The sequence below is a fragment of the Somniosus microcephalus genome, chromosome 22 (genome assembly GCF_052327205.1).
Source record: "Somniosus microcephalus isolate GS21.2 chromosome 22, FLI_Smic_1.0, whole genome shotgun sequence".
In the NCBI taxonomy this organism is placed as follows: Eukaryota; Metazoa; Chordata; class Chondrichthyes; order Squaliformes; family Somniosidae; genus Somniosus; species Somniosus microcephalus.
This window is the reverse complement of record NC_141008.1, coordinates 49465778-49480650: the sequence shown is the minus strand read 5'-3', so window position 1 is coordinate 49480650 and position 14873 is coordinate 49465778. Positions and strand designations below refer to the sequence as shown.

The following is a 14873-nucleotide window of genomic DNA, read 5'->3' as shown; positions in this document are numbered from 1 at the left end:
ACTGCCATCCCTCTTGGAAAGCATTAAAATGATTTGAAGCCAAAGTGTTGGCGTTATGCCATCTGTTCTTTCGCCTTAGGCAGCTCCACATTGCGGGCACCGCCACACTTGCGTTGTCAGGTTGGTGGCCTGAGTGAAAGTAGGCCAGAGAGTCATGTCCATTGTCAATGATGTCCTAGGATGGAGCAAACGACATGTGCCAACTTGGGCAACCTATGCCAATCTGGTCAGGATAAGTTCATCCCTTGCATCCCAGGCAGCCATGTGCTCGCGTGCTGCCGCTGGTCGATACACCGGCGCTCTGACCTGCTCCTCCTCCTCCAGATCCTCATCATCCTCATCTGAGGTCCATGCAGAAAGAAAACGAAAGGTTCCCATGCTGCTTGTAGACGCCGCCTTTGGAGAAGCGCTCATTGCAAGAGGGGAGAGGGTCTTCCAAGGAGGTCCGCACAGTTGATGGAATCAAGCTGCAGCAGCTCCGACTTCGGAAGGCCTTCTAAAAGTGCTCAGAGACCTTTTAAAGCCAAGGTCTGGCACCTACAAGTAATCCTTGCTGCAATAATCGATGTCGTGTTAGACCTGCAGCAGTGAGGTGTCCACCCACGAGTCAACCCGCCAGGTTTACCTGGCGTGGTTCAGGATGTGCATGGATCACGCCGAAAAGCTGGAAAAATCACGAGGGCCTCTCAAAATAGGCTTAGAGAGGCCCTTAACGAGCATTTAAGGATCTTTAATAGCGCAATGGCCAGCTGAAGGCGGGAGCATTTCCCGACCTCCTAAACCGGCACCGGCAAAATCCCACGGAGGCGGGTTGGAGGTGGGTTCCGAACCCGACCTCTTTAAATCTAATTTTCCCGCCTCCAAAGACGTCAGAAAATCGCCCCCATAGACTTTCCAGCAGGGGTCACTGGACAGAGATCAGAAGCAGGCGTGTTGGTGAATTTATCCCCTCTCTAGCCTGTGTGTACTGAAACCAGTTGTAATCCCCACAGGCAATTTTAACCCTCCTTGCTCAGCAGAAACCTGGCAGGTGGGCAGTTAAAATCGCCCTGGCTCTTACCTGTCCGAAAGTCGCCATGATTGCAACATCTGCAATTTTAACCTGCTCTCCTGAGCAGGCAGCGAGGACACACGCCCGGAGCCAACGGAGTCCTTCTTTACATATGCATGTTGCGGCCCGATGACATTGTTGAGACCCAACTGTAATTTTAACTCAGGCCTGAGCGGGAATGTAAGTGGAGTTAAAATCGGGGCCATTAATGTGTCACTAACTGAGATCAGCTAACTCATGTCAGACCAGGAATCCAACCAGGGACCTTTTTGATGCCATTGGGGCAGCAATTTAGCCATTTAAAATAAACTTAATTCAGTAAAGCATTGTTCTGAAAGTTTTGAAACAGCAATGCTGTACTGGCCTCCCAATGACACGCTTCCCCCGCCCCATTTCCATTTCCACACATGCAATTTTCCGTCAGACACCAGGCAGAAGTAGAGCTATGTCCTAGAAATTGGTTCGCGCCAGTCCACCACCGGGTGAAGTTAATGGGTAGGCCCAAGGCCCACCCAATATTGGGCCTCGAGCCTCATTTACATGAGACCGGCGAGCTGCAGACACCTGCCGGCTGTCCCCAAGCAACTCCTGGTGAAGAGGATTTCAATTTTGGGCCACTGCATATCTGGCAGCAGCCCTTAGGTAGGTCCTGAGAGAGGGAGTGCAATCGGTAAAGGGAGGGGGCGATCCGGAGAGGCGATCGGGGGAAGGGGGAGGCTAGCGTGAGGACGGAGGTAATTAGGAGAGGGACGGCAATCGAGAGAGGGGGGCATTCAGGGCAGCCCGATTTTTTAAAGGGGGCCTCAAACAGATGTCAGGCCCCCTATTTGCATATGCAAAGGGCCTAACGCCTGTTTCAGGCATGTGCCCCGGATGCCTCAATCTGCCTTTACCAATATGGCAGGCAATTCCAGTGCATAATGAGCACAGGTGCCCTACCCCATTATGGATGCGCAGGCACCCCGTTTCCTGCCTGAAACACGGGTGCGACGCCATCGAATTTCTAGGCCGATGAACCCACTGGCAATTTACAAGGTTCAAGAAAAGGTCAGTCTCTACTGCTCACGGAAAAGTTAAATCAGGCAGTTTATATTTCAAACCACAACCGACAGCGATGGAACCATGCCTTTGATATTAGCTACAGTTTTATAATGTAAATGAAAAGCGCCCTCTGCTATTTATGGGCCCCGCCAAAACATACTCTAGTATTAACATTTTTAATGACGTTAAAATTAAAACAGAAAGAAACACAAATACAATATTTTGTAAACCAATGAAAAAATGGATTTAAAAAGGATAAAAGTGGGATCACCTCAGTTTAGCCATACTATTATAAAGTCATTATATGTATCATCTTGTAAGGTTTATCTTGAATGCCAAAAACCAATGAAAACAAACATATTTCTTTCTCATTACCGCTCACAGTGCGTTTCTGATTTCTCCCTACCTTTTGTTACAGTGCAGTTCGTAGATGGGGGTTTTGAATTGGATGGACTTGACCATTTCGCCACTACGAAGGGAGTACAAATCCACACAGCAGTATGGTGGGCTGGAGACAAAGAGAAACATGGATGAAGTTACACGCAACATGCTGAACTGGTTCAAAGCACTGCACAAGTTGGCCTGAAATTACCTTCAGTTTTATGATGCAGCACTGCAAAAGTTTTCAAAACACACAAGTCTTAAAAAAAAAGGCAATCTAAATAAAGAAACCAGGAGGAACACTCCAGGCAATGCAGTTAATTCTTGCAATACATCCAATCTTTGCCTAACCAAGAACTGTCATCACCCGATCAATAGGATAAGTGATCTGGCCCTTCTACACTTACTGCATGTAGCTGCCCAAATATTTCAATCTTGCATAACTTGTCTCAGAGCCAGTGAAAAATGCCAATCTGTGAGCAGCTTTGCCCCACACACCGCACGTGTACCAGTAAACATATGCTGAGACTGCAAAGTCACATTCACAACAGTGTGAAGGGCACCGCTCAACCACGAACCAACTAAATCAGACAAATGCAACTTCCTTGTATTTGTGCATTGTCACCACCAGGCAACCAGAAGACAGCACCAGTGGCACAAGACAGCTACTCAGCACCCAATTTTCTTTTCAGACTCCCTCCTCTTTCTGTTTAGACCTCTGATGGCATGACGAAGGCATTCAGGAGGAAACACCACAGATGTTCTGCATTTAATGGAAGGAAACTTCAGCAACTAAACCCATCGCCATTACTCCCTTTCCAAGCAGTTTCCCATCCCCCGACAGTCAGGGCATTCTTTGTGGCAACTGGCAAAGATACTCAGTTGAAGCGGAGTGAATGGTGATTTGAACTCAAACCTTCTGGCTTAGACTATATTATTCCAACCACTTGAGCCACCAGGGCCAACTACTGGTCAATGAAGTTCAGAACACATCAATATCCTGGGGGAAAAGAAGCACCTAGAAGAGGTTTTAGTGCAAGATATTTTGATACCTTTGGTGATCCAGCATAAAAGTTAGGAAATATTTTATTTTAGTATTTAAATCTTATATAGGTGTGCAAATTATATTACTTTGCATATTCTAACAATGTGCAATAACTAAATAATGCTTCTTCCTCTTGCAGAGGCTTCTGCAGTACAAATGCTGTGGTGTGGCTACAGTCAATGAATTCAGTGACCTTTTCACACTACAGTACTCATGACAGCTCAATTACTTAAGTCACGAACTGTATGTCCCAAATTTTGGATCCACACAGATGTGGTTCAGTGAGAGAAATATTCCCCACAACAAATATCCTCAAGTTTCAATCAAAGGGGTGGGTGGGGATGTTAATATTAATTCAAAATGGACATATTTCATTGAGAAAATGTGTCTTCCCTTTGTTGGAGCTAGTGTGGACAGCACGTCATTTACTGTAATATAATGGACACATTAATGACACACGGACAAAGAATAGTGCATGGGGTTTGAAACTGGCCGCAAACATCAGAGATGGAAACACTTAAGTGGCAAATGAGAAAAATATGCATCACTCAATAGTTTTAAAACGTAATATAAAAAAAAATCAATACTCTAATCCAAGATACGTCAATTTAACATTGCGTGTAAAATATAAGAACATTAGTCACAAGTAAAGATGATGAGGACAGAAAGGAACAAAGTAAGTGAAATTCTTATTTCAGCGCACAAAATTCTGATTATGGTCAAAGACATCTGAAACAGAGAAATGTCAGTGCTCATTACAAATGTGCAAATAATTAAAGTTGAAAAATGGGATGTATTAATGCGATTTGAACTCGGAAATTTAAACCAGACCAAATTAATGTTTGGGTTCTGGGACAGTTCTTGCAAGAAAGTAGATCAGTAAGCACCAAATAATCCACTATTTTCATTTGCATTTCTGACTTACTGAATATCATGGTTGAAGAAGGGTGGGGGGGGGGGTGAAGAAAGTGAACACAATAAAAATCCTTAATAGTGTTATTTTGTTATCCAAATTAGTAGAAGACAACAAATTAAAAACCGAAGACGGAAAAAAATGACAACTAAACTTAATTCAAATTAAAATATAGCGTTATACAATTTATTTCAGATCTACCCATATCTATATGTCTTGCATCTAGTGCATGACCATAACACTTTAGGAATAGGAGGGGGCCTTTCAGCCCTTCGAGCCTGCTGTGCCATTCAATTAGATCAGTACTTCAACTCCAGTTACCCGCCTTTGCCCCTTAATACCCTTAACTAACAAAAATCTACCTAACTCAGTCTTGAAAGCTCCAATTATCCCCGCATTCACAGCCTGGTGGGGGAAGAGAGTTTCCAGATTTCTACTACACTTTGTGTGGAAAAAGTGCCTCCTGATTTCACTCCTGAACATTCTAGCTCTAATTTTAAGACTACATCCCCTTGTTCTCAATTCCTCCACCAGTAGAAATAGTTTCCCCGTACCTACCCTATCAAATCCTTTTAACGTTTTAAACACCTCGAGCAGATAACCCCTCAGCCTTCTGTACTCAAGGGTACTCTAGGTATCCCACATGTAAATCTCTGTATCACATTTTTTTTTATTCCCTGGTTTCTTCCGACCTTGAGGAGTAGCTGAGAATTCACCAGCTGCCAACCTGCAGAACTTCCCCAGCAGCAGCAATCGGCCTCAGGACGTAACTATTTACAGACGCTTAAAAGCTTCACAAGGATATAGCAGGTTACACACAGCTCTACCTCATCAGCAGAGTGATACACTGCGCGTGACACACCGTGCGTGACATGGTATAACATTCCTGTCCTTACAAAACGGTGAGCAACACCACACCAGATCCATTTGTTAATACTGAAAACAAAAAGTTCTGTCCAGCAGCACGACACCAGTATAGGCAAAGTACAGATTTGATTTTCTCACACCTCATAATTCCTGATCTCACTGGGTGGAGGCAGGGCAGAGGCCAGGTGCTTCCCAACACAGAAAGCAAAATTGGAACCAGTCTTGCCCTTCTAGTAGCCAGCTCAAAACAGTAATGGTAGATGCCGAAGACCAGACTACCAGCTTCCTTCTTGGCCACGGCTAGCATGTGATCGGACGGGAAAAAATAGATAGAGTTTAACCATGAACAAAAATACAAGTAATTCTCCCCTCCTTTTGAATTATTTATATGATGGTAATTTAAAAAAATGATCCCGCCACTAAATCCAGAACCATCTGGAGTGACTGACTGACTTATGACTTACTTATGGATCTGTCCATAAGGATGTCATAATATGATACATACAATTTATGGCACTGCCTGGTATCAAACTGTGAAACACAACTTCAGCTGCACCATGATGTACCACAGTCATTTCAGTTGGAACCGCAGACCAATATGCAGTCTCATTCCTCTCCCGACTCTACACCTTTCTGCATCCTAATTTTGTCAATTAAAAAAAAAAATATCTATTACTGTGTTCTAAAGAATAAAATACACATAGAAATGTGCTTTGAGGCTGTAACACTCAAATTCATTATCAATCCACAATTAATTATGCATCATGGCATTATCTGAATCCTCCCATTTTAATGACTTATAACACATTCCAAAGTACCCATAATCTGACTAATATATCTAAGTGCCATAACCTACAGGGCTACGGACCAACAGCTGGAAAGTGGGATTAAGCTGGATAGCTTTCTCGGCCGGGACAGACACGATGGGCCAAATGGCCTCCCTCTGTGCCGTAAATTTCTATGATCTATGATTCTATACATTTTATCCCCGGTGTGTACTTGAGAAATTGCACCCCTGTAAACTACGAGTTCTTATGTCTTGACATGCATGTTCCTATGAGTTTATGTCACCATCAGAAGATGCCATTTTGTATTATTAGCCCCTATGACATCACATATAATTGTTCTTCATGATTAATGACCTCCAGAAAACATTTATGACCAATGGTAGAAACAAGGAGTAAGAAGAGTACCTTACGAATATTACACAAATTAAAAGGGGACTAGACAATGAGTTACAGGTGTGTATGGGATCTCTTACTGGGGTTAAGCATGTGTGTCAACTTACCCAAGTAAACACTTATTTAGTTGATTTGCTATGATTGATGTGGGCACGCAGAATAACTAGCAGCTCGTCCCAACTGAACAAACTCACTCTGTTGTTCAATAAGACAAAAAAGTGAGGCATTAATGAGATGTGTTCTTCTGTCTCCTCAGTACATAATATCTAGGATGAATCTTTCAAAGAATATTCTTGTCTCTCCTGTATATCGATGGCTTAAATTTCACATTAAGTGTTCTAAGGTCCTCCAATAATCACACTTCTCAAAAAGTAACAAGGTGGTAAGAACAGATGTCTTAATTATGACGGAATCCCGTCAAGGTGGTTAAGTACATTGGTATGCAGTCGGTTAAGGCTGTGTGATGGGGAGTTATCATCCTATTCACAAGCCAAGAACTTTCCATTAATCTTTGGCATCAAACGTAAATCAGGTACAGGTGAGCTTTTAGGAATGTGATTGGAATACTTCTCTAGATCAAAGTTATTTGAACCCTGCTCTCATGAGAGAAGACGCTCTCCACTGGGTTTGGAAGGTTTGTTCCAAATGATGTTGAATAAACGTGCAGAATCCAAGATGACTAGCTGTTGGTCAATACTGTTGCAGCCTTTTCCATTGAGTTTTGCGCCAGCCTAGGCTGCCTCTTTAACCTTCGCTCTTCATGCACACTTTAGAGCAGTGCTAGCAGCTCATTTTAGGAATAAAGCACTATGTTGACCCGTGGTACACAAAAGCTCCTCATATTTCGATGGCATCGGGTTCTCTTAACAGGTCCTTATGGAATCAATAATTTAGCCGAGACGAATTCAGGGAATTTTCTCTGGGCGTAAGATTAATTTAGAAGTAGCTGAGGCAATCCCGGTTTCAAATTCCTGCTTCATTGCAACAAACTGAACCTAACAATTAGTTGCACAGTGAAGGGGGCAAAAATAGCCAGGTGTAGAAATTTGCTCTTGTTTTAGAGATTTTAATGGCTATTTCACTTTCCACTGAAGTCAATGTAAAGTAAAATTGGGCGGGGTCTAATCCGAGCAGCCGATCCGATCATATCAGTTTTAGGTCAGGTTAAAATTACCCCCAATCTCCTTCTAAACACCCCGGGCAGATTTGCAATAATGAGGAAGTGGGTGTTCTGCCTATCTCTGTCCAGAGTCACATGGAATCATTGAAAATTAATGTAGCTTCTCAATCAAGTTATATAAAGTCAACATTCTAATAGACTTTTTAAAAAGAAAACATTATATAGGGGAGAATTTTCCAGGGGGTCAGTGGGCACGATCGGTGAGAAAACATTTTTTTTGACAGCGGGTCAGGGCCCTGTTGTCCACACGCCTTTACCAAATGTCGGGTCTGCCAGCGCTGAGCAGACCCGACACACAGCGGCAGGGGAGGCAATTAAAATCATTAGTGGCTTGTTTACAATCACTTAACAATGCTTTTTTCCCCAGCTTTTTGATTTTGTCAGGTCGCCCACTGGTTTCCCACTGTGCCTAGACCTCGTCAGTGAAGCTGAGGCGGCGGGAGGTCACTTGCCATTGTTTCAGCTGATGATTTGACAGCTTCAAATGTCAAGTCAAAGCTCCCAGCTGATTCAGATATCTTCCCTTAGCCACAAGCTTCTCTGAACTGCATTTCCACTGCAGATTCAGGATGCTGCAAGTATTTACACAAGTCTCCATCCAGTCTGACCTCATTACCTCGCCCACCATTGACATCGCTTCTGTCATCTCTACTTCATCTGCCATCTATTCCATCAGCATGGGTGCCCTTTATACTCTCTCACCTTGGTCCTCAGAATCCCATCACAATCAACCCGAACACCAGCATCACCAGACACACCAGCAGCACCAACAACACCACCAACCTACTCCGCAATCAACTGATGCTACACAGGACACAGGGCATCAGCACCCGACCACATTGCTGCCCAGGAGGCCAGGGATGGCCTCACCATAGCTAGATTTACTTCACTTGATGCTGTACACCCTGGCGCCAGGTTGGCACCACCCCACACCAACACCATAAAGCATCCCTACATTGCCCAAGTCATTCCTTTCACAATCATCAACATTGCAGGGGGTACCATTATGTCTCACCATTCACTGCAGCTCACTAAGCCACTTCCAAAGGTGCACAGCAATCTGTCAAAGAACGCAAAGTGTTGAAAATAAAGATTTCAATGTTTGACAGCACATTAACAGAAACTTCACAAAACTTTGGCTAAAACACACAAGCGCCTACCCTTGTGTGTTGTTAGTTGGTATGATTGGACTAGGATGAGGGTGAGTGTGTGGGGTGGCTAGTAAGATGGGGATATGATGTTGTAGATAGATAGAGAGGGATGGGTGGAGGGGCAAGGTAAGTTGGTGTAAGGATGTGCAGTAGTAGGGTAGGGAAGGCAGAGTGATGGGGATGTGATGAGTGGCACAGCAGGGTGAGGTTGAGTGTGGCTTTGCAGTAACGTTTCATGATCTACTGAGATGTTACCTGGGCTGGAGCGCTTCAGCTATGAAGAGAGACTGGACAGGCTGGGGTTGTTTTCCTTAGAGCAGAGAAGGCTGAGGGGGGACCTGATTGAGGTGTACAAAATTATGAGGGGCACAACATGATGAGGGGCATAGATAGGGTAGATAGAAAGGAACTTTTCCCCTTAGTAGAGGGGTCAATAGCCAGGGGACATAGTTTCAAGGTAAGAGGCAGGAGGTTTAGAGGGGTTTTGAGGAAAAACTTTTTCACCCAGAGGGTGGTTGGAATCTGGAACTCACTGCCTGAAAGGGTGGTAGAGGCAGGAACCCTCACAACATTCAAGTAGCATTTAGATGAGCACTTGAAACACCATAGCATACAAGGCTACAGACCAAGTGCTGGAAAATGGGATTAGAATAGACAGGGCTTGATGGCTGGCGTGGACACGATGGGCCGAAGGGCCTCTTTTTGTGCTGAGATCATTGAAACATAGAAACATAGAAGATAGGAGCAGGAGTAGGCCATTCGGTCCCTCGAGCCTGCTCCGCCATTCAATGCGATCATGGCTGATCATCCAAATTCAGTACCCGGTCCCTGCTTTCTCCCCATACCCCTTGATCCCTTTAGCCTTAAGAAACATATCCAACTCCTTCTTGAATATATTTAATGTATTGGCTTCTACTGCCTTCTGTGGTAGAGAATTCCACAGGTTCACCACTCTCTGGGTGAAGAAATTCCTCCTCATTTCTGTCCTAAATGGCTTACCCCTTATCCTTAGACTGTGACCCCTGGTTCTGGACTCCCCAACCATCGGGAACATCCTTCCTGCATCTAGTCTGTCCAGTCCTGTCAGAATTTTATAAGTTTCAATGAGATCCCCTCTCATTCTTCTAAACTCCAGCGAGTACAAGCCCAATCGACCCAATCTCTCCTCATACGTCATTCCTGCCATCCCAGGTATCAGCCTGGTGAATCTTCGCTGAACTCCTTCCATGGCAAGAACATCCTTCCTCAGATAAGGCGACCAAAACTGCACACAATACTCAAGGTGTGGTCTCACCAAGGCCCTATACAACTGCAGCAAGGCATCCTTGTTCCTGTACTCAAACCCTCTCGCTACGAAGGCCAACATGCCATTTGCCTTCTTAACCGCCTGCTGCACCTGCATGCTTACCTTCAGCAACTGGTGCACAAGGACACACAGGTCTCGTTACACTTCCCCTTCTCCCAATCTATTGCCATTCAGATAATAATCTGCCTTCCTGTTTTTGCCACCAAAGTGGATAACCTCGCATTTATCCACGTTATAGTGCATCTGCCATGCTTTTGCCCAATCACCCAACCTGTCCAAATCATCCTGGAGTTTCTCGGCATCCTCCCCACAGCACACACACCCACCCAGCTTTGTGTCGTCTGCAAATTTGGAGATATTACATCTAGTTCCCTTGTCTAGATCATTAATATATATTGTGAATAGCTGGGGCCCACGGACCGATCCCTGCGGTACCCCACTAGTCACTGCTTGCCACTCGGAAAAAGACCCGTTTATTCCAAAAGGTTTGCGCCACTGCAGTTAGGTCCTCCTGACAACATCTCTGCTTGTGTCCTCCTGTGCAATGTGCAACCAGGCTGCATTGATGTCCTGGGGAGGTCTCTTCCGCCCATTGGAAGAGAAGAGAACCTCCCTGCGTGCTGTGACTCCCTCCATAAGCATGTGGAGGGAGTCATGGGAGAGCCTGGGTGCAGCCCTGCACCTTTGTGCAATGCTTGTCAGTGTTTGCAGCACATCAATGCTGTAGAACAAAAACAGCACAAATGTCAAAGTAAATTTGCAGATGGTCCCTTTAAGGAAACCGGCTGATGACGCGTCATCAAATGACGTCATCAAACCCGCTTCCTTCAATTGGCCGGGAAACGCACTGGGCAGGCTTAACAAGCCCAATCAGGGGAAAGTCATTCTACAGAGCAGGCTGGAGCCAGCAGCGAGGCCGGGACCCGCCACCGACGTTGCCCACCACCCGCCGAGGTTGGTAAAATCCAGCCCTATGAATGCAGTGGCTTTTCTGTGGGTAGGGTGGGGCGGGGGAAAAGGTAACCATCACTCAAATGCTTGTCAATAGATTGTCAAGAACTTTGAGCATCCCGAACCTTAAGTATTATACTGTCCCCACCACTCAGTGGTGTTTAATCAACAAGACAGAATTTCTGCTTCCATCTCCAGAAATAAAAACTTAAATGGTTGTAAGCATACATTCAGATAGATGACAAGGCTGGATTTATGACTTAAGATAAGCTAAGTATACAAAAGCTTACATTAGATCAAAATATGATCCTAGATCATTTCAAAGAAGGGAATGTAGAGTACTCAGAAATGGATGTGCGGTGAACGGTCAGCAATTTCTCACTACTCCAGTGGGAATGTCTCACGGTAAGCTCATTCTGGAAAAAGGTAACCCAGTTTCTCAGGTTTATACAGCAGATTCATCACCCAATCACTGGGCCTGTGCAATAGGTGACCTGGCAAAGTTTTACACGCGCAACTAAAATAATAAAATGGCCATATTAACGTCACATAATTTCGAGGATCAAGTTGCCATAACATTTTCTGACTAGCTGGTAAGCCACTGAGGGCCAACATTTTCAAGTCTGGAATCTTTTTAATAGCGCTGTTCGAAAGAGTTGGCAACCAGAAATTATTTCTTCGAAATTTCACACACACAACCCCAAAAGTATTTCACCGAGAGTATTTGTTTTCTACACCCATATGGGGAAATGGACCAGAGAGGGTTTGGGATTGTTGGGAATTTCTCCTCAGCTGAACAGTTTGCCCCTCGTGGTGGCTATTTCCCTCACAATCATTGAAGGCATGGAATGGGATCTTTCTTTTAAATATAGTTATATAAGAGGAGGCTGCCTCTGTAACTTTGCAATGAAAGTTCTCTAGGTTGATGTCAAAAAATATCAACTTAAAACATAGATAAAATTTAAGAGCTGGCACAGGTACGATGGGCCAAACGGCCTTCTTCTGTGCTGTATTTTTCTGTGATTCTAGTGCGGTGACTCAGTGATAATGTGGAATTCTCAACGACATTTGTTCTCAAACTGCCCAGATAGACAATTGTCCATCTTAGAGAGCAAAAAGGAGAGGAAAAATGTCCTAAGAATCCTTTCTTAAACTGCTGAATTGCCCCTCTTGATTAACCAGTCACTGTCTTTGGGTGGAACCATCCTGATTGTGGAATGTGCATTGAGAGGCTAGCAATTCTTAAATTTTAACATTTTACTTTAAACAAAATAAACAAACATTTGCAACTTCAGTTGTATTTAATTGCACAAGTTCAAAGCACAATCAGTGCACAATGATGTCACCTTCCCCAGGATGCAACACTGGGCGCGGTGTTAATTTCTCAACAAATCAGCAGCAGTGATTCAGATGTTACATTTGGCAGCGGACTCCTCTGGTGTACAAACCACTGCACTCTACCAGATTTTAAATATGGTTTGAGTTCTTCAATGAGGAACAGCTTTGGGTGGAACGTTTCAAAAGCGAATTATTCAGTGTTGGGGAGCAACAAAATACAAAGCCATTATCCTGAAGGGTAGGCCACAAGGAAAGTCTTGACAATAAAGGAATGTTTTGCACTGTAGCCCATCAGCAACTAAATTGCTCATTGCTAAGTGGCAACATCATCTTCCTTGGTTATTTTAACTGACATTTCAATTCTCCACACTTTGCAACAGACGTTTCAGAGCCAAGCTTGAATTAGGAACATGTTTTGTGTTGTTGACATTCGTTTTTCTAGAGGGTTGAAATGCCAGTATTCATCCCACTTTCCAGTCGTAACTATGATTGTAACATCATGAGTTTAGAATCTTTGAACGTTCTTTGCATCACAGCTCCGAGGCTTTGCAGTTGTAACAGTTGCAAAAAATATTTCCTGTCATGTCTCTTTAAATCCAAGATGACAGCAGACACCAGCACGTCCAAACTATCGGTAAGGATTTCTTTCATGCCGTGATTAAGTCACATCAATAGCTCTAAGTATTAAGAATCTAAGTATGGTTGATTGTTGTAAACATACAAGGGCAGCTACACACAGAAAACCTCCTCGTGCTGTTCCATTCCTATGTCTGTTGAATTGCATATTCCACATTTCCAAAAATAGTTTTTTGTAAATTGAATGAAACTTCACCAAATGTAATATTTGAAGAGGCACACATTATTGTTGTATGGAAAAGTGGCATCCTTGGGGCATTGAAGCTGTGATCTGGAACCTCATTTACTTTCTATGTAAGTTATGACATCAGATAAAAAAAACGAAAGGCTTGCCAGTTTTCGACAGTTCATGCTGAATTGAGAGAGAAAAAAGAGAATGAAAGGAGAGAAGGAAAAACAGAGAGTGAAGGAGACAAAGAGTGAAAGACTGACAGAGACAAACAGACAGAGATAAAGCCCCCGATCTTATCTCGGAGGCGGGGAGGGAGCAGGGGGACAATTTTGCGGTCCCTCAGGTCCTGCCGAAATTTTTTGTCTCCGTTTCCCGGCTGCAACTGGCCAGATTGAGAGTCTGGCAGGCTGTCGGGCAGGTAGGACTTCGGCACCAGGCCGCAGCCAGGGAGCGGAGAGGAGGGAGGGAGGGATCAGAAAGGCCAGAAATGGGGGGGACGATTGGAGGCCAGAGGGGAGATCGGAGACTGGGGTCGGGGAAAGATTGGGATCCGAAGCAAAGGGGAGATCAGAGGCCGGGGTTGAGGGAAGATCAGAGGCCAGAGCGAATATCGGAAGGGTTGGGGGGGGAGGCGGTGGTGGGGGCGAGAGAGATCAGTATAGTCGGGGGGGGGGGGGGTCTCCAATCGCGGGGGGTGGGTGCAGCAGCTAAAATGGATCCAGCAGATGTGGAAAGGCGCTTACCTCCTGAATCCAGCAGGAATCCTGGCTGGCCAGGGTTAAATGTAAAATGGTGGTTAATTCTAAGGCACACAGCTGCATTATAATATTTAAATGACCAACCCGCCTCCTGCAAGTGTGTTGGTTGCCCACCCCCCATCCGTTAAAACCGGAAGTGTGCGGGTTGGAGGCGGGTTTCAAATTTTTTACATTCTTGCATCCTACCCGGCCCCATCCCACTCGTTTTTGGAGGTTAAAATACCCCCCAAAGAGTGAAAGAGTAAAAGAGACAAAGAATGAGAGACAAAGGGGGAAAAATTGAGTTGCTTTGCGCCTCCCATTAGTGCCCCTGGGGGGTGCAAACATAGCGCAAAACCCCTTGCGCCTGGGCGCGGCACCGCTAACGCCTCCAGCGAAATTGAGCAGGAGGTTAGCGATGGCAGTAACCGGCAGCGCCCCGCTCGCACCCCGGCCACAAACTTCGGTCGCGCCCCCTGACCTACCGCCGGACGATATGACTGACAGGGTCAGGGCGGTGTTTTTGCGGCCGCGCAAATGAAAGGGCAGGTGCCGGGCAGCCATTTTTTTTGAGCCGTCTACCAGCACCTGCCACCTTCCGTTTTTATATGCGGGGTGTCGGCCGCGATCGGTCAGCCCTGCACTCCTCTTGAGTGCCGGGCTGTTTTCCCGGCATCCCACTCCCCGGTGGTCCAGCAGGGCTCCGGTGCGCGCTGCCCTAGGCCATTCCTCTTTAATCAAGGGAGGCCTGTAATAACGCGGCACTACGTGCCGACGCGCATGGCGCTGTTGCACGTAGCGCCGTGATATTCAATGGTAGCACCCCAGGAAGGAGGCAGAGCGCTTCCAGTAGCGCCCCGCCTCCTGCTTGGGATACTACCACTGAATTTATGGCGCAGGTGCGCTAACCTTTAGCGCGACCA

At 45.3% G+C, this 14873-nt stretch overlaps 1 protein-coding gene across 3 annotated transcripts in view; it reads right to left on the bottom strand.

Annotated features, from left to right (window-relative positions):
- Positions 1 to 14873, bottom strand: part of bcas3 (BCAS3 microtubule associated cell migration factor) — a 1023442-nt gene that overhangs the window by 834936 nt on the left and 173633 nt on the right. For all 3 annotated transcript variants that reach the window (XM_085964689.1, XM_085964691.1, XM_085964690.1), the window contains exon 8: positions 2499 to 2600. In XM_085964689.1, coding sequence (XP_085820815.1) covers positions 2499 to 2600 — 102 coding nt within the window. The remainder of the gene's footprint in view (positions 1 to 2498; positions 2601 to 14873) is intronic.